Genomic DNA, 17,708 nt, shown 5'->3' with positions numbered 1-17,708 from the left:
CACTCAGGAAGTATGTGCCCCAAGCTCCCGGTTCCCATTAGCTGGAGGGGCTGATGGCTGCTCCGGCAGCAGAAACCACAGCCGCCTGCTCTGGCCGGGGAGAAACCGGAGCTGCCGACGCCAGGGCTTTGCACTAAATCCCGACTGCGGGTCCTGGCTGCTCCTGGTCTGCAGTCCCTGCCAGCTTCGGGGCCTGCCCTGCCCTGGGGATGCTGCAGACAGGAGGAAGATGCCACCCCTTGGGGTGAAAGTCCCCTTCATCCTGGAGCACCAAGCCCGTAGGATGCCCTCAGGAGAAGGGCAGGGCAGGACCCCGTGGGGCTCAGGAGGTGCCATCAGCCCCAAACCTGCCCCCTCCATCCCTGGCACAGCTCGCCCGCTGAGCTGGCACCAAGGGGGGGGGGGGTGCAGGCGAGGCTTTAGAAAACCTGTTTATTTTATGAAAACATCTAGAAAAGCGCAGGCGTCGCAGCCCCTGGATCAAACAGGTCCCCTGGGGCACAGGGGGCTGCAGGGGCTCTGCTGCAGCCCCAGCCCCATGGGGGTCCCGTCCCCAAGCCCCCCCCAGCACCGTGCTCCCAGTGCTGGCACTTTGCTCCTCCAGCAGCTGCACTAGGCTGGCTGCTTCCACAGGAACGTCTGGATGGAGTCACTGGGAGCCGTGGCCTCGATGAAGCCGATCCGGGGGTCAGAGATCCCGAAGGACACATCCGTGGGGGAGCTGAGGGGAATGAGAGAGGGGATGGAGCTCGGTGGGAGCAGTGGGGCCGTGCAGCAGGGCGCAGGGCTGAGCCACTCACCGGTTCAGGACCACCAGGACGACGGTGCCGTCGGGGCGCAGGAAAGCCGAGTGCTCCAGGTCACACCGGTGGCACTTCTTGGAGACGGCCAGTCCCACACGCTGCGAGCCCTCGGGGATGAACTTGCTGTGGGGACAAGCAGGGTCTGAGCATGGTGCCAGGAATGGCACTGGAGCCGGTGCCAGGAGCCAGCAGCCCCTGACCCACCTGAAGTGCCCCAGGTGGTAGAACATGGGCTGCTTGTAGAAGATGTCCTTGCTGCTGTCCACGATGATGGGACTGTCCACATAGTTCTTGCTCCAGTTGGGGCCCCCCTCCATGTCCAGGGCCAGGTTCCAGTCAGTCCAGCCTGTCACGTAGTTGTTGAGGTTCTGTGGGGCAGGGGATGGAGCTGAGTCCCGGTGCTGAGCCACAGGGGGTAGCTGGTGCATCCCTGGCCCCTGCCCAGCCCTACCGTGAGGATGCTGTGGCTGTACTTGCTCCCACGGTCCCAACCACCCAGCACCACCCTGGGCTCCCAAAAGTAGGAGCCCGTGGAGGCCTCTGTGGAGAGGAGGAAATAGTCCGGGAAGAGGTGATGGGTGATGGAGAGAGTCAGGTCGATGGGCGCCAGGAAGTCCAGGTACCAGTGGATGCCAATGCCACTGATGTAGCTGGCGGCCACGGGGTCTTTGAGAACCTGGCAGGAGAAAGGGGTCACCAGTGCCCAGGGCTGGAATAGCTGCCGTGGGACTGGGAGAGCTGCTGTGGGGCTGGGAGTGCTGCCGTGGGGGCAGAAGACCCACTGTGGGGTTGGGGAAGCTGCCATGAGGACTCACCACCTGGGCCCAGTAGGGCAGCATCACCCTCTGGTCGTCCAGGATGATGAGCTGGACGTGGCGGTGGGAGCTGTTGGCCAGCGCCGGGCCCAGGTCCTGGGCGATGAAGTCCCGCTGGTGCTCGGGGGAGAAGCCCAGGCACTGGAAGGGGTAGAAAACAATCTCCCCGGCCGTGGGCTCGTTCCCTGCCGTCACTGCCCAGAAGGTCAGGTTGTGCTTGGCATATTCATCCAGGAACCTGGTGTGGGGCAGACGGTGAACGGCCCCATCACACCTGTGCCAGCCCCAGCCCCGGCACAGCATCCCGGGCACCCACCACACTCCCGTGGCCCCTCACCTGATGAAGTACTTGGCCCAGGCCTTGTGGTACTTGTCCCCAGGGTTGCCCTTCAGTGTCCCCCTCCCCGTCATCGCGCCGTTCGTCTTCATCCAGACGGGGGAGGTCCAGGGGCTGGCGTAGAGTGACAGTGGCCGCTTGGCCACCGCCTGGGCCGCCCGGAGGATGGGGATCTGGGGAGAAGTGGGATGGCAGAGAGCTCTCCAGGTCTGCCCCAGCACTGGCAGTGCAGGCAGCAGGAGTCCTCCTCTCCCTCCCCAGAGGCGGGAAGGTGCTCCCCTTCCCTACCCCAACCCATTCCGTTCTATTCCATCCCATCTCAGCCAGGGGGCAGGATGAGGCCTCTCCCTCCCCACTGGCAGGAAGGTGTTCCCCTTCCCCATCCATTCCCTTCCCATCCCATTCCTTCCCATCCTGTCCCATCCCATTCTGTCCCATCCTGTCTCCCATCCAGATAGAAGGATGAGGCCTTTCTCTCTCCATCAGTGAGACAGTACCCCCTTTCTCCACCTCTTCCCATCCCATCCTGTCCCATCCCATCCCATCCAGATGGAAGAATGAGTCCTTCTCTCTCCCCATCAGCAGGAAGATACTCCCCTTCCGAAGCCCATCCTATCCCAAGCCAATCCCATCCTGTCCCAACTTGATTTTATCCCATCCCATCCCACCCAGGTAGCAGCCCTGGTCCCTCGGGCTGTTCCTGCAGGACCCACCTTCATCCTCGTGTCCTCCTCCGTCAGGTTGAAGTGTCTGAGCTCGAAGTCCCCCTCGGCGTCGGCGTAGGTGTACAGGCGGACGGAGAAGTCGGTGCTGGCCATGGGCACACGCACGAGGTTGTACTCGATGCCTGGGGACAGGGTGGGTGGTGATGGGCACTGCCAGGGTGTATTTGGGGGGCGCAGCACCCCCAGCCCTGTCACCCAGCAGTGCCACCCTGCCCCGGGCTCACCTTCCTCGGAGAAGTAGGAGCGGAGCAGGTGGTTCTGGGCAGCCTGGGACAGGGACTGGATGTTGATGGCAGCTGCATCAGTGATGGAGCCCCCGAAGCCCTTCACCTTCTGGTACCGCTGCGCCGTGTCCAGGGTGAGGTGGAAATCTGGGGGGGACACACAGAGTCACTGCCACCGCGTGGGATGGACTCTGTCCCGGGTGGGCAGCAGGTCCTGGCCGTGGCGGTACCTGGGCTCTCGGCGTTGTGCTGGAACCTCCCCTCGCTCCGCTCCAGCCTCTTGCCGGCCTTGCTGCTCTCGTACTTGACGTAGGAGCCGGGGCCCGGCAGGACCAGGGGGTCCAGCGTGTCGCAGTACGTGGCACTGCAGGCACAGACCAGTGAGCCGTGCCCAAAGTCCTTGGCATCGCAGGGACGGCCGCCTGTGGCACAGGAGAGACCGGGCAGACTCCGAGGGCTGCGGCAGGAGCCCAGCTCACCCCTCTGACCCACCAGAGACCCCAAACCCACCACCCTGCACAGCCCAGGGACACGTACCTGTGGCCTGCAGGGCTGCCTGTGCCAGCAGGAGCCAGCCCAGGACGCTGGCACAGCCTGGCCCCATGGCACCTCTGCTGCAGTGGCTTGGGCGACGTCGATGAACACACCGGGGCTGGGAGCAGGGCAAGGTGTCAGCACCCAGCTCCTCTCACCCTGACCCAGCCCCGCACGGGGACAGAGACCCAGAGCAGGGAGACCCCCAGCATCACCCCCCTGCCGGGGGGCTTTGGGAACCCTCCTTCCAGGGCTGAGCCTCCTCTCCCTGCTCACTGCCCACTCCTTCTCTCCCACCCCTCCAGTGCCCACCAATAGCTCTGGCTCCCAGCCGAGGGTGCAGTCCCCCCAGGTTTGTGCAGACCCCAGGTCTGTGCAGACCCCAGGTTTGTGCAGACCCCAGGTCTGTGCAGACCCCAGGTTTGTGCAGACCCCAGGTCTGTGCAGCCCCTGGGTGTGAGCTGCCCCACCAGCCCGGTGTTTCCGGCCACCCACACCAGCTTTACCTGTACCCGCAGATCAGTTCACTCCCATTGTCTCCCTCCCACTCCTTCTCCCTCTTTGCTCCCATAGCTGTGCCATGCTCTGCTGTGCCATGCCACGATGTGTCATGCCATGCCATGCCATGCCAGCTCATGTGTCCCTGGTGCCTCCCAAGCCATGGCCAGAAGCAAACAGGTCCACACCCCCAAATCCACGTGCGTGGCAGCCAAGACTCTCCCAGCCAGAGCACTCTGGGGCTCGAGCCCCCAGCACAGAGGGTCCCACATTCCCCTGCTCCACACAGGTGCTTGCACCCTGCCCTGTCCTTCCCATGCTGCTGGGCAAGGAGCCTCTCAAGGCGGGCATAGGAGATGCCACCTCCAAGCCTCCTGACCCTGGTGCCAGGTTGAGGACATCTCGAGACCCCTGTCAGAGGGAGGCAAGGTGGCTGTTCTGAACGCACTGCCTCCCACTCCCTGCCTGGGAATGATGCACCACGGCCTCAGCACGGTCCTGCTGCCTGGGGCTTCCCCCATCCCCATCCCCTTCCCCATTCCCACCTGCTGACAAAGCCTCCCTGGACCCAGGGGACTCACCTGCTGCCAAACCCCCTCTTGCTGCGTCTCTGGGGCAGCGGCGCCGGGACCTGCGTCCTGGCTGTGCCTGGTGGGAGGTGACGTGTCTGGCGGAGCAGGAAAGGTGAGTTCGGGATGGGACAGCTCATGGGACTGCGTGTTTGAAGAGGAGCCTGGGGATGATTTTGCAACCTGTCTCCAATGAGCTTTCAACACACCACAGCATTTGCAAAGCTCTCCCTGGAACCTGTCCTGGTGGCCAGAGGGAAGCTGGGGGAGAGGGATGCCCACCAGCTCCCCTCAGGTGCCTCCATCACCCCAGACAGGACCTTTGCAGCCACCCCCGCCCAGTGCAGTGCTCCCCTTGGGAAGAGCCCCACGGGAGCAGCCTTGTATCCCCAGGACAACTCGGGCAGGGTGCCCACCCAGGGTCCCTTCTCATCCCACTGGACAGTGGTCTGGCTTTGCCCTTGGTCAGTGCCACCACCATGACCCGTGTCCTGCTTGTGGCTGCTCCACCACCTTCCCTCCCGTGGCCAGCGGTGCTGCTGAGGCCATGGTGGTCACATACCAGCAGCCAGCCTTGGCAGGGACCCCGAAACCCCACTGCTGACCCCACAGGCGGTGGGCACAGTGGGGGCAGTGCTGAGGGTCCCATTGTCCCTGTGCCCCCCACGCTGGAGCCCCACACCACAGCGGGCTGGGTGGAGCTGGCTGCAGCAGTTTATCATTTGCAAAACAAGTCTGGGCTCCACACCTTCTAATTTGGGATCCTTCCTAATTGCAGGCATCTGGCTAGCAGAAGAAACAGGAGAGGGGCAGAGCCACGGTAGGAGCGGCATCTGTGCTGGGGTCCCCATGGGGAGCTGGTGCAAATGGTCAGGGAGACAACCCAGCCCCTCTGCCAGGGACAGCAGCCCCTCACTGGAGACCACAACCCCCCCATCCCAGAGACCACAGACCCCCCAGCCCAGAGACCACAGCCCCTCACCCAGGGACCTCACCCCTCTCTCAGGGAGGCAGCCCCTCACCCAGGGTCTGCAGGGACCTCACCCCTCTCTCGGGGAGGCAGCCCCTCACCCAGGGTCTGCAGCCCCTCACCCGGGAATTGCAGCCCTTCCCTGAGGAACACAGTCCCTCACCCCCAGGGTCCTGCTCCTCCTGCTGCGGCCAGAGAAGGGACCCCCCGGCACACTCTGCAGCCCGTGGGGGTGATGGGGGTGATTTCTGCAGCCTCGCCCCGGATCCTCGCACCCACCGGTGCATCCCCCACTTTCCCAGTGGGTTTTTCAGCAGGGAGGGAAGGTCCCGGCCCCGCGGCAGCTGCGGTTCCGGATGGGCAGGAGCAGGGAGCCAGCCCGGAGGGGGCAGTGCCGGAGCATTTCCCTGCACAGGCGTCCCCGGGCGCTGCCGAACACCCGGGGTGGGGGTTCTGTGTGTGCCGCCCCTGCCTCGCAGAGCGCCGATATCCCTTGGGAAGTGTGGTGTCAGGAATAGCGTGGCCAGCAGGACCAGGGCCACAGGGCCCCTGTGCTGGGCACTGGTGAGGTGACACCTCGAATCCTGGGGTCAGTTCTGGCCCCCACATGACAAGAAAGACATTGGGGGGTTGGAGTGTCCAGAGAAGGGAATGGAGCTGGGGAAGGGTCTGGAGCACCAGGAGCAGCTGAGGGAGCTGGGGAGGCTCAGCCTGGAGAAAAGGAGGTTCAGGGGAGACATTCTTGCTCTCTCCAACTCCCTGACAGGAGGGGGGAGCCGAGTGGGGGTCAGGCTCTGCTCCCAGGGGACAAGGGACAGGACAAGATGAAACTGCCTCAAGTTGCAGCAGGGGAGGTTTAGGTTGGACATTAGGGAAAATTTCTTCATGGAAAAGACTGACAAGCCCTGTCAGAGGGTGCCCAGGGCAGTGGTGGAGTCACCATCCCTGGATGGTGGAATTTAACAGACGTGGATGGAGCACTTGGGGACAGGGTTTAGTGGTGGCCTTGGCAGTGCTGGGGGAACGGTTGGACTGGATGATCTTGGAGGCCTTTTCCAACCTCAACAATTCCATGATTCTATTCTGTGATTCCAAGTACAGGCAGCCCAGCCTGGCTGCTGTTGGGACCAGCACTCCCCAGTAACATGGACAAAACCTTGGGATGGCCCGATGTGCTCCGTGAACAGGGCTGGGGCAGAGCCCGGTGCCACCTTCACGCCACACTCCAATAAAACAGCTGTTAAACCTCTGGGTTTTTCGTTTTCCCCAACCTCAGCAGCTCCGAGGCTCTCACACGGGGGCCTTTGCCAAGGAGCGCTCTGGCTTTCTCATTCCTGGACTTCAAAGGTGCTGGTAACGTTCCCAAAGGCACAGGGAAATACTGTAACTGGTATTTAGGGAAGGCAAACAGGACGGGGAGGTCACTGCAGGCTGCGGCCGGTGCTGGCCGTGGCCAGAACAGAGGGGACTCTGTCCAGAGGCCACCCCGGCGCTGGGTGGGTGGATGTGGCCAGTGGCATGAGCTCCGGGAGAGGGGGCACCCCTAATTTGCCCATGAGGTTCGGTGGATGGGGGACACTGATATCATTTACTCGACCTTTCTGAGTGTCTGACATTTGGGTTTTAAAAAAAAAAATCCCCCCCACCCCTTCCAAAGAAAGCGGGCCGGGGAAAAACCAACGGCACATCTGGAAGGAATCAAGGTCTGGCAGCGGCGGAGAGGCTCCAGCTGCAGGGATAAACAAGGAGCCACCCGCGGGCCACGAGGCCGGAGCCCCCGGGGCACCCCTGGCCCGGGGCCGCCTCGCCGAGGAAAACCGAGCGATTTCCGAGCGCGTAGAGGAAACACTGACGGGAACGGCGCATTCCGGAGGCAGCGCGTCATGGCTTTACTTGGCGCCCGAGACACACGCGAAGGTTTCGAGGGAGCCACGTGTGGAAGTGTGGTCCAGGAGAGGCGCACAGGGAGCTTCCAGGGGGATGGGGGATGCTGGGAGGGAGGGGAGGGGCTGGGAAGCAGCAGCCCCGGCCGGGAGCACACGGAGCCCCTCGCACAAGGGCTCAGCCCCTGGTCCCTCCTGCTCCCCCAGCACCGGGTCAGCACCCACTTCCACCACTGAGGGGTGCTGGAAAGGGTGGGAGAAGAGTTAACCCCTGGAGCCCCCCAGCACTGCCCCGGCCATCACTGCTGGCGCCACAGGTAGGTCTGGATGGAGTGAGCCAGAGCCACGGTCTCGATGAACCCCATGGCGGGGTCCCGGATCCCAAATGGCACATCCCAGCCAAACCTGGGGGGTGAGAGAGGCTGAGCAGGTCGGCACAGCCTGGGCAGAGTGTCCCCCCTTGTCCCCCTGCCCAGGCTGACCTGTTGAGGACCACCAGGACGAGGGCACCGTCGGGGCGCAGGACGGCCACATGCTCCAGCTGGCAGAGGAGGCAGCGGCGGCTGCTGTGGAGCCCCACGCGCCGGGAGCCCTCGGGGATGAACTTGCTGTGGGGAGAGGATCAGGAGAGGGGTCGTGCCCCTGGTCTGGGGCTGGCAGCAGCACCTGAGCTCCCCCCAACCCACCTGAAGTGCCCCAGGTGGTAGAACATGGGCTGCTTGTAGAAGACGTCCTTGCTGCCGTCCACGATGACGGGGCTGTCCACGAAGTTCTTGACCCAGTTGGGCCCCCCCTCCAGATCCAGGACCAGGTTCCAGTCGGTCCAACCGGCCACAAAGTGGTTCAGGACCTGGAAGGGTGGGGAAGGGGCTGAGCAGGGCTGAGCCCCCCCAGCCCCGGGCGGGCAGCGTGGGGGGCTGTACCGTCAGGATGCTGTGGCTGTACTGGTCCCCTCGCTCCCAGCAGCCCAGGGACACGGCGAAGCGGAAGCTGAAGACGCCACTGCAGGCCTCCGTGTAGAGGAGGAAATGGTCAGGGAAGAGCTTGTGGGTGGCCTCCAGGCTGCAGCCAGGCGGGACAATGGGGTCCATGTACCAGTGGACCCCCAGGCCGGCCACGTAACGGGCAGCTGTGGCATTGCCAAGCACCTGGGGGAGCAAAGGAGATGCCTCACACCAGGACCACCCACACCCCGAGGCTGTGGGGATGGACACACGAACCCCATGTGCCAGTGGGGTCCCTCCTGTGGACACTGCAGCCCCCTCCCTGCAGCACTGCATCCCCCTGAGCAGCACCCCACCATGGATCCGGCACCCCAACAGCACCCCAGCATGGCTTTGGCACCCATCTGGGTGCAGTGGGAAGGGTTTGGGGGTGCCCATCACCCCCCACCTGGTTCTGCTCCTACCTGGTCCTCCCCCCACATCCCCCCAGGGTGGTCCAGCCCTGTGGCTGGCAGCAAGGGAGAGACATGCTGAGCCCTCCCGGAGCTCTCGCCGGGGCAGGGGCATGGATTACTTTCTTTCCTCCTACTTTAAGGTGACTTCCCCAAACAGCTCTGTAGCACTGTGTGGGGAAGCTGAATCAGCCAAGACTCTGCCCAGAGAAGGTGCTGTTGCCGGGATCTGGGATGTGGGTGCCACCTCCTGTCCCCACTCCGGCCAGGCACACGCGGAGGCGGCTGCTCCCGAAGGAGCCGGCTCCGGCTCCTGCTCTGGCAGACCCGGTTTGCTCCCGGTCTCCAGGGCTGGGAGAGGCTGCTGGCTCCATTTCCTATGAACCCCGGGGCTGGGGCGGGAGGTGGAAGGGGAGGAAGGGGCTCTGCTCTTCACCACTTTGGCCCAGTGCGGGAGGTGGATGCGCTGGTCGTCGAGGATGAGGAGCCGCGTGCGGTGGGGGCTGCGGGCCAGCGCGGGGCCCAGGTCACGCAGGATGAAGTCCCTCTGCTGCGCGGCCGTGAAGACGATGGTGGGGAACTCGGGGGGCGTCAGGAGCCCCGCCAGCGGCTCGTTCTGCGCCGTCACCGCCCAGAAGGTCACGTTGTGTTTGGCGTATTCATCCAGGAACCTGGGGCAGGGAAGAGGGGCAGCCTCAGGCTGTGCCTGCCCCCATAACCCACTCCCCAGCCCCCCTCTGCAGTCTGTCCCGTGGTATTGCCCCGGGGGTGGTACTTGATGAAGTAGTTGGCCCAGGTCTGGTGGTACTTGTCCCCCGCCTGCCCCTTCAGCGTCCCCTTCCCACGGATGTCCCCGTTACTCCTCATCCAGCCCGGGGCGGTCCAGGGGCTGGCGAACAGCAACAGCGGCCGCTTGCTCATGGCCAAGGCTCTGTGCAGGACAGGGATCTGTGGGAGCGAGCAAAGGGACCGACTCAGCTCCAGCTGAAGCCCTCCCAAAACCACAGGGCCCAGCACCGGATTATGGGGAGCACTCAAGAGACCCCAGCCAGGACCAGCAGCCAGCGAGCACCACCCCATGGCACAGTGCCCCGGCTCCTCATCCCGCCAGTGCCAGCCAGGATGCGCCGGGACGTGCCCTGGAGGAGGTGCCAGCTCCCACAGGCTGTCCCCACACACCCTGCTACTGTGTGCAGGGCTCGGCAGCACCCGGTCACGGGGGTCCCGGCACACGCAGGAGCTCCAGTGGGAGAGGGGACAAGGAGCCGATGGCAGCGGCTGCAGCCTCCCACCTTCATCTTCACGTCCTCATCCACCAGCCTGAAGTGCTTCAGCTCATAGTCATGGGGGATGTCGTCGTAGCTGTAGGGGCGCACGGAGAAGTCGCTGCAAGCCATGGGCACCCGGACGAGGTTGTACTCGATCCCTGTGGGAAAAGCGGGAAAAGCATCAAGCAGCACCGGAGCAGGCGCCCAGGTGAGGGGTGTCCCTGCAGCGGGGACAGGCACAGCCACCTCCGGTGACCCCACGAGCCGCCGACGCTGCCGTGCCCTCACCGCTCACCGCACGCAGAGAAGTAGGAGCGCAGCAGGTTGTCCTGGGCCGGCCGTGACAGCCGCAGGATGTTCATGGCAGCTGAATCCGAGAGGGACCCGCCGAAGCCCTTCATGCTCTGGTACAGCGTGGTGACGTTGAGGGTCAGCAGCAGCCCTGAGGGGAGAGCCCGGCTCAGCCCGCGGTGCCCGGGGGACCTGCGGTGGCACCGCCGCCCACCTCTCCGAACCTGGCCGTACCTGGGGTGTGCAGGCTGTGCTGGAATTTCCCCTCGCTCCTCTCCAGCCTCTTGCCGGCCTTGCTGCTCTCGTACTTGACGTAGGAGCCGGGGGCCGGCAGGACCAGGGGGTCCAGCGTGTCGCAGTACGTGGCGTTGCAGACACAGACTATCGAGCCGTGGCCAAAATCCCTGGGGATGCAGGGCCGGGCGCCTGGGGGGCACGGGAGGGGAGGGGGTGGCACGGGAGAGGAGGGGCAGCTGCAGGCTCAGCTCTCCCGCCTACCCTGGCTGATGTGCTGCCCCCATGCCTTGCATCCTGCCACCTCCCCAGCACCCGGGTCCATCCTGTCCCCAGGCTCCTGCCCCTACCCCGGGACATCCCGGTGCCCCGGGACATCCCCGTGCTCACCTGCCACCCGGGGCACCGGCATCAGCAGCAGAAGCAGCAGCAGGAGCAGCCAGCCCAGGATACTGAGAGCCCCCATGGCCCCTCCACGTCCCTTCAGCTCCAGCAGGTCCCAGGGAGCAGCACCTGCGAGCAGGAGAACCCTCAGCCAAGGCAGGGGGATGGAGGGACAGGCTGTGCTCCCCTCCGGATCAGCCCCATCTCCCCAGCCCCTGCTTCTGTTTTCTCTGCCAGAGAGCTCCTGCCCCCAGAACACCTTTGTCTTTCAGGTAGGTGAGGTGGGTCCAGCCCACCCACCTTCACCCCGGCTGCTCCCGACCTGTGCTGCTGCCAGCCCTCCTCCTCCTCAGCGGCTCCAGCCTTTACAGGGAGCTGCTCCGAGACCTCCCTCTGCAGCACACCCTCTCCCTCCCCCACAGCTCCTCCTTGCCCTCCTCCCGGCCCGTACCTGCCCCGGGGCCGGGACCATCGAACGTCTCCTCGCCGTGGGGCTGGGGAACACCGGGCCCCCCGAGCCCCCAGCGCCGTGCCAGCAACACAGCACCGGCAGCTCTGCCTGAGTGAAGGGCCCCACCAGCACAGGGAGGTGTCGTGGGGGGAACTCTGGGACCCCTCTGCAATCCCCGAAGGAAGAGCCGATTCCTTTGTTTGGTCGGTCACGGTCTGGACGAGCCCCTGGGAGTCTGGCAGAGCCCAGGGAAGGCTTGTCACAGCTGCCTGTCCTGCTGGGAACCTCCAACAGCATCCTGGACCACCCACTTACCCCTGCCCACCACTCCACTGCCCCCCCTCTCCCCAGGAGCTGCCGTGCATTTGTGTCCAGTGTGGGGAGGGCCCAGGACCCCCGGGTGATGCCAGCAAAACGGCCCAGGGTGGCAGAGGGACCCTGCAGGGATGGCCACACAGGAGCTGGGGCCACTGCCATTCCCTGCCAAAGGCTTTGGAATTGCTCTGCCCTCCTCAGCAGGCCCTGGGGAAGGTGGCAGCAGTGGCAGCAGTGGCAGCAGGTGGGTGATGCCCCAGCTCCCACGCAAGCAGGGCTGTGCTTTGGCCCCTGGCCATGGCAGTTGGACCTACAGACAGGGACTGGGTTCCCTAACACCAGCCATGCCAGGAGCAGAGCCCAGCTGTGGTGACCAGCTGCTCCAGGAGCACTCCTTGCTCCTCTGAGAGGGACCCTCCAGCCCAGGACAGGGTTGAACTGGGCCAGCTCAGCTGGGCCCACAGATCCCACCTGGTCTGGGTCCCATCACCCAGGCTCTGCCTGATCCCATGAACATGTGCCCATCACTGCAGGGACGACCTCAGTATCTCCCCACAGGGGTGGCCCAGGGGACAGAGAGTGGCCACATCCCAACCACAGCTCCCTGGCACAGCTCCAGCGGCCTGGAGTGTCAATCCCCAGGTCAGAGCTCCCCTCCACAGGGTTAAACTGCTCCGTTAGCTCTCCCTGCCCGGGTGGAGCAGCACTTCATGACTAATTTGCTCCTTTCCTGGCATATCAGATGCAGCTCTGGGGCAAGTCAATTCATCAGAGTTCCTCCTGCCCCCAGCACTGCACTGCCATGGGCCCTGCCACGGTCCCACACCTCCGCTGGGAGCTGAGCCACGGGACACCAGCCCCTGCTGCCACCAGAGCTGGGGTAGACAGGGCCAGGAAGCCCCTGGTTCCATCTCACAGGGCAAACAGCTGCCCTGGAAGGGAGCTCCTGGCCCAGTCCTACTGTGCTGTGTATCTCCCACCCCCAAGTGTGATTAAGTTGTCACGCGACTGCTACGCCCAGGCTAATGAGCCCCAGTTTTAGGGAGGGGTTAATAGGTCCTGTGGCCATCAGCCACCTCCCAGCCCACTTCCAGCCACCTGGGATGCCCCACTCACCCTTTTCCGTCCTGAGGTCCTGCTGAGGGGCCAGAGCCCCCCAGCTGGCTCAGGTCCCTGCAGCTCCTGGAAGCAAAAACACTGCGGAGGCTGCTGGAGCTCATCCTTATCAACATCTGGCTGATAAGAGCGTCCTGCCAAGCAGGAAAAGTGAGACCCAGGGGATGGGCAACGCCTCGCACCGCGGAGCCGCTGGCACGGGACGTGCTGGGCAGCCCCACCAAACCCCCAAAATCCGCTTCTTGGGGCCGCTCCCCGCGCACGGGGGGCTGGTGGGGGTCGCAGGGGCCTCGCTGGCATCGTGTGGCCGCCCTTTGCAGCGCACAGGTGGGTTCATTCCGTGCCGGGGCCGAGGATGTGGGCTCAGAGGAGCTGGTGGAGGAGTCGGGGGGTGAATTTTGGTCCCTTAGTCAGGAGGGTGTGGATGGGGACCCTGGGGACACTGAGCTGGGCTGAGTCACCTTTATGGGCATCACGACTCCATAAACACCGAGGCCAAAGAGCCTCAGTGTGGCATCACAGCAGTTCCTTCCCCACAGCTCGTTCCCCGCAGGGGGACCCCGGCCTGGAACACGGAGGGACGCAGACTTTAGGGTGGTCACTGGTGCCAGGCCAGTTCCTGGGGGGCCCCAGCAGCCCCCAGCCACTGTGAGCCCCAAACGAGGCAAGGCTTTGCACAGGAATTAATGAGTCAAGCCCAGCCAAGCCCAGGACTCGCCCCCGCTCCGTTTATCCCAGAGCTGCCCTGTCCTTCAGAGCCGAGCACAGGGACAAGGGCACGCGGACCAGGGTGATTCAGCATCTGGCCACCAGCTGTTAGGACCAGGGCAAGTAAGAAAGAAGAAGGTGAAGGAGCAACCCTGCACCAGGAGCTGGGTGCTGGGAGCGGGATGCTGGGAGCGGGATGCTGGGAGCAGGACGCTGGGAGTGGGGCTCGCTCTAGTTATGATCCTGGAGAAATATTTCCCTCTTGTGGACAAACACAAACAGCCTCGGGGCAGGAGCAGGGTGCTCTCCCTAGGACTCCTCCTGGAGTTGCAGGGTCCCAGGGCTCCCCCCCGGAGCAGTGTCGCTGTGGCACCACGGTGCAGGATGTCCCAGGGTGACTCTGTCACGCACAGACCCCACCTGGGCCGTGCCCAGCCCACGCAGCATCGGGGCTGTCAGCCCTGACAGCACCCCCGGGCACATCCCACCCCCGCAGATCAGCCCAAGGGCCCGGCCCCCCTCCTCGCCCTGCAATTGTGACCTCCCTGCCCTAATCCCCTGCTCCCACGCCCTGCCAGCTCCCTCCCTCCTTCCTGGGTGGACCCACTCTCAGCGCCCACTCCTGGCCCTGGGCCCACTTGCTCAAGCTGCCCCAGCTCCATGGTGGTTGCAGAGCCCCTGGTGCACCCCCACTCTCCTCTCCACAGTGGGGACCCCTCTGCCCAGTCCCCACAGGGGCACAGCTCATGCTCCAGGCAGGGTTGCTGCAGCCTGGCCAGCATCCCTGTCCTGGCAAAGACCCAGGAGCAGCTGGCAACGCCAGAGCCAGCTGGGACCCTGAGCCCTCCACGCTGCGATGCCTCTGGAACTGGCTCTGCCTCCAGCCCTGACCCTGGGAGCACCCTGGGCTGGGAAAAACGTGATTCACACACCCCCTGGCCCGGCATTGGGTTGTGAGTGGCTCCAGCTTGGCAGTAAAAGCATGGAAAGCTGAACCTTGACTGCAACCCCTGCCCAGACCTTCCATCAGAGGGGTGTCCAGGTGTTTTGTTCCTGCTTCTGCTCCTGCTCCAGCACCCAGAGCACCTGTGTGCCAGGTGAATCCTGAGCCACTTGCCAGGTCCTAAAACCTGTCCCCAAAGGCACTGGAAGAGCACCCAGGCTCTGCCCAGCCCCTGCCAGGCAGTACATGCTTGGAACTGGGAGGAGACTGGGAGCACCCCCTGGCACAGTGAGCTCCACAGGGAGCTGTGGGGGGCAGAGGGGGAGCAGGGAGAGGGGCTGCCCCATGGGGTTCCGAGTGTTCCATGCTGCTCTCCGTCCTCCTGCGGGCTCCATGCCCGGGTGGCACCCAGCCACAGTGCCCAGGAGCAGGGGAGGGACCCGGACGTTTCTCCCCCAGCCACGGACACCGAGGCAGCTTCACCGTTTAATGCCAGAACAGCAGAACACAGCGCTCACAGCCTGTGGGGTCTCCACCCTGAGGGGCATGGTGCCCCCGGCCCTCCTGCCACACGCGCGGCGTCCCCGGCCCGGCTCGCTCCGGGCGCTCGGCTCCGAGGAATCGCTCCCCCCGCGCGCCCCGGCCCGAGCCCGCGGGCAGCTGGGGCCGCACGTCCAGCCCGGCCGCGTCCGGCACGTCCACGGGCGCCCCTTCCCCGTCACTGCCGCTGCCACACGTAGGTCTGGATGGAGTTGGCCGGAGCCACGGCGGAGATGAGGCCGACGGTGTCGGCCAGCCCGAAGGAGATGTCCTGGGGGGAGCTGTGGAGGGAGAGCAGGGGGTGTCAGAGGTGCAGCACCCACTGGTGCAGGGCCCACAGCAGGGGCTGGGCCGTGTCACTCACCGGTTCAGCACCACCACCACCACGGCGCCGTCGGGGCGCAGGAAAGCCGTGTGCTCCAGCGCTGTCTTCTTGGACTCTTTGGAGGCAACAAGCCCCACGCGCTGGGAGCCCTCGGGAATGAACTTACTGCACAGACAGAAGCGAGAAGCAACCTCAGGGAGGGAGTCAGCTCCCAGGAGAGCTCCTCTCCCACCAAACCTGCCCCGCTCTCCTCCTGACGAGCTGCTGCGATGATGGAGCTGAAGACCAGGCAGGTGGATGCACGTCAGGGGCCCCGACCCACCTGAAGTGCCCCATGTGGTAGAACATGGGCTGTTTGTAGAAGATGCCTTCACTGCTGTCCACGATGATGGGGCTGTCCACATAGTTCTTGACCCAGTTGGGGCCTCCCTCCAGGTCCAGAGCCAGGTTCCAGTCGGTCCAGCCAGTCACAAAGTGGTTCATGTTCTGCAACAGGACAGCCCAGACATGTGCCCAAGGAGCAGGGTGCCGAGGGGAGAGGGGGCACGCTGGCAGCCCTTCCCAGGGCCCATCACATGCAGTGATGCAGGGGCCTCACCGTCAGGATGCTGTGGCTGTACTGGTTGCCCCGGTCCCAGCAGCCCAGGATCACATCCCGCTCCCAGAAATGGGCTCCGATGGACGCCTCCGTGGCCAGGATGAAGTAGTCAGGGAAGAGCTCGTGAGTGGGCAACACTGTGTCCTGTATGGGACCGATGAAGTCCAGGTACCAGTGGATGCCAATGCCATGGACATAACGAGCTGCCTCTTCATCCTCCAGCACCTGGCGGGGAGGAGAGTTGGTCCTGTGGGGCAGAGCCAGCGCCCCAACCCTTGCACAGCGGGACGGAGCGGCCAAGCCCCCCGTGGGCATGGGGGGCTCTGCCCCGGCTCTCTGTGCCAGCCATCCCTGCCCACACTCACCACTCTGGCCCAGTGCGGCAGGTGGAGCCGGTTGTCGTCCAGGATGATGAGCTGGACGTGGCGGTGGGAGCTGTTGGCCAGCGCCGGGCCCAGGTCGCGGGCGATGAAGTCCCGCTGCTGCTCGGCCGTGAAGCCCAGGCACTGGAAGGGGTAGTTGTTGATCAGCCCGGCCGTGGGCTCGTTCTCTGCTGTCACCGCCCAGAAGGTCAGGTTGTGCTTGGCGTATTCATCCAGGAACCTGGTGTGGAGGGCAGGGGTGAGCCATGGGGGGTCCTCAGTGCCACCACTGAGGGTCCCCCGGGTATCACCCCTGTCCCCTCACCCTGGGCGCTCCTCACCGTACGAAGTAGTTGGCCCAGGTCTTGTGGTACTTGCCCCCCGCCTGCCCCTTCAGCGTCCCCTTCCCTATGTAGGACTCGCTGGTCTTCATCCAGGTGGGGGAGGTCCAGGGGCTGGCGTAGAGCGACAGCGGCCGCTTGCTCATGGCCATGGCTCGGTGCAGGACAGGGATCTGCGGGAGGGGTGGAGGGACTGGCTCAGCTGAGCCCCCTGAGGTCCCCCATCCCACCCTGCTCCCTCCCACTGCTCGCCTTCAGCTTGGTGTCCTCATCCCGCAGGCTGAAGTGCTTCAGCTCATAGTCATAGGGAACGTCGTCGTAGGTGTAGGCGTGGAGGGAGAAGTCGCAGCTGGCCATGGGGAGCCGGACGAGGTTGTACTCCAGCCCTGCCAGGCACAGGGGTGACAGTGGGACATGAGGTCTCCAAAACCTGCCGGCATCCAGGGTCCCTGTCGCCATCCTACCTGTCTCCCTGCGTGTTCTCACCTTCCTCAGAGAAGTACGAGCGCAGCAGGTGATCCTGCGCCTTTTCCGGCAGGGATAGGATGTTGATGGCGGCCGCGTCGGTGACGGAGCCACCAAAACCCTTCACCCTCTGGAACCGCTGCGTCGTGTCCAGGGTAAGGACAACGTCTGCAGGGAGGGGAGCCCAGTGTGACAGAGGGTCACAGCGGGGGCCACCCCATCCCTGCCACCTGTGGCGGTACCTGGGGCGCAGAGTCTGCGCCGGAACCTCCCCTTGCTCTGCTCCAGCCTCTTGCCGGCCTTGCTGCTCTCGTACTTGACGTAGGAGCCGGGGGGTGGCAGGACCAGGGGGTCCAGCGTGTCGCAGTACGTGGTGTTGCAGACGCAGACCATGGCATCGCGGCCAAAGTACTTGGGGCTGCAGGGCCGGGCGCCTGGGGGGCACGGGAGGGTGATGGGGGCAGCCTCGGGGATGTGTCTCTGCCAGTTCTCCCACCTGCCCCAGGCTCCTGCCGCTGCCCCGGGACATCCCGGCGCCCCGGGACATCCCCGTGCTCACCTGCCACCCGGGGCACCGGCATCAGCAGCAGAAGCAGCAGCAGGAGCAGCCAGC

General features: G+C 64.8%; 3 protein-coding genes across 3 annotated transcripts; all 3 read right to left on the bottom strand.

Annotated features, from left to right (window-relative positions):
* Positions 1-612: 612 nt before the first annotated feature.
* On the bottom strand, positions 613-4,986 carry LOC103756628 (lysosomal acid glucosylceramidase). The gene is made up of 12 exons (XM_029958155.1): positions 4,922-4,986; positions 4,518-4,584; positions 3,442-3,556; positions 3,135-3,326; positions 2,905-3,051; positions 2,669-2,802; positions 1,956-2,128; positions 1,619-1,856; positions 1,255-1,479; positions 1,008-1,171; positions 801-926; positions 613-721 (listed from the first exon to the last, which is right to left on the bottom strand). Exons 1-12 carry the CDS (start codon positions 4,984-4,986, stop codon positions 613-615), a joined length of 1,755 nt encoding a protein of 584 aa, XP_029814015.1.
* Positions 4,987-7,657: 2,671 nt separating this feature from the next.
* LOC103757123 (lysosomal acid glucosylceramidase) lies at positions 7,658-14,183 on the bottom strand. The gene is made up of 11 exons (XM_029958153.1): positions 14,129-14,183; positions 12,059-12,112; positions 10,548-10,742; positions 10,318-10,464; positions 10,047-10,180; positions 9,530-9,702; positions 9,191-9,425; positions 8,282-8,506; positions 8,045-8,208; positions 7,841-7,966; positions 7,658-7,763 (listed from the first exon to the last, which is right to left on the bottom strand). Exons 1-11 carry the CDS (start codon positions 14,181-14,183, stop codon positions 7,658-7,660), a joined length of 1,614 nt encoding a protein of 537 aa, XP_029814013.1.
* Positions 14,184-15,143: 960 nt separating this feature from the next.
* On the bottom strand, positions 15,144-17,676 carry LOC115307189 (lysosomal acid glucosylceramidase-like). The gene is made up of 10 exons (XM_029958152.1): positions 17,655-17,676; positions 17,338-17,529; positions 17,117-17,263; positions 16,883-17,016; positions 16,631-16,803; positions 16,293-16,530; positions 15,928-16,152; positions 15,652-15,815; positions 15,369-15,494; positions 15,144-15,285 (listed from the first exon to the last, which is right to left on the bottom strand). The coding sequence occupies exons 1-10, from the start codon at positions 17,674-17,676 to the stop codon at positions 15,183-15,185; spliced, it is 1,524 nt and encodes a 507-aa protein (XP_029814012.1). The 3' UTR covers positions 15,144-15,182.
* Between the last annotated feature and the right edge of the window lie 32 nt (positions 17,677-17,708).

The sequence above is a fragment of the Manacus vitellinus genome, unplaced genomic scaffold (assembly GCF_001715985.3).
Source record: "Manacus vitellinus isolate BGI_N305 unplaced genomic scaffold, ASM171598v3 scaffold_142_pilon, whole genome shotgun sequence".
NCBI classification, from domain to species: domain Eukaryota; kingdom Metazoa; phylum Chordata; class Aves; order Passeriformes; family Pipridae; genus Manacus; species Manacus vitellinus.
This window is presented reverse-complemented; position numbering and strand designations above follow the sequence as displayed.

Excerpts from the sequence above, each read along its gene's own strand:
- LOC103756628 (XM_029958155.1), bottom strand. The coding sequence starts at position 4,986 with ATGGTGGTGGCACTGACCAAGGGCAAAGCCAGACCACTGTCCAGTGGG. Across the intron at positions 1,857-1,955 it reads TGGGCCAAGTACTTCATCAG|GTTCCTGGATGAATATGCCA; the intron begins GTGAGGGGCCAC and ends GCCCCACACCAG. Across the intron at positions 1,480-1,618 it reads TGCCCTACTGGGCCCAGGTG|GTTCTCAAAGACCCCGTGGC; the intron begins GTGAGTCCTCAT and ends TTCTCCTGCCAG.
- LOC103757123 (XM_029958153.1), bottom strand. The coding sequence starts at position 14,183 with ATGGAGCTGGGGCAGCTTGAGCAAGTGGGCCCAGGGCCAGGAGTGGGC. Across the intron at positions 12,113-14,128 it reads GCCAGGAGTGGGCGCTGAGA|GGTCCCTCTCAGAGGAGCAA; the intron begins GTGGGTCCACCC and ends CCTGGGCTGGAG. Across the intron at positions 9,703-10,046 it reads ATGAGGACGTGAAGATGAAG|ATCCCTGTCCTGCACAGAGC; the intron begins GTGGGAGGCTGC and ends TCGCTCCCACAG.
- LOC115307189 (XM_029958152.1), bottom strand. The coding sequence starts at position 17,676 with ATGCCGGTGCCCCGGGTGGCAG. Across the intron at positions 17,530-17,654 it reads GCCGGTGCCCCGGGTGGCAG|GCGCCCGGCCCTGCAGCCCC; the intron begins GTGAGCACGGGG and ends CGTGCCCCCCAG. Across the intron at positions 16,804-16,882 it reads ATGAGGACACCAAGCTGAAG|ATCCCTGTCCTGCACCGAGC; the intron begins GCGAGCAGTGGG and ends CCCCTCCCGCAG.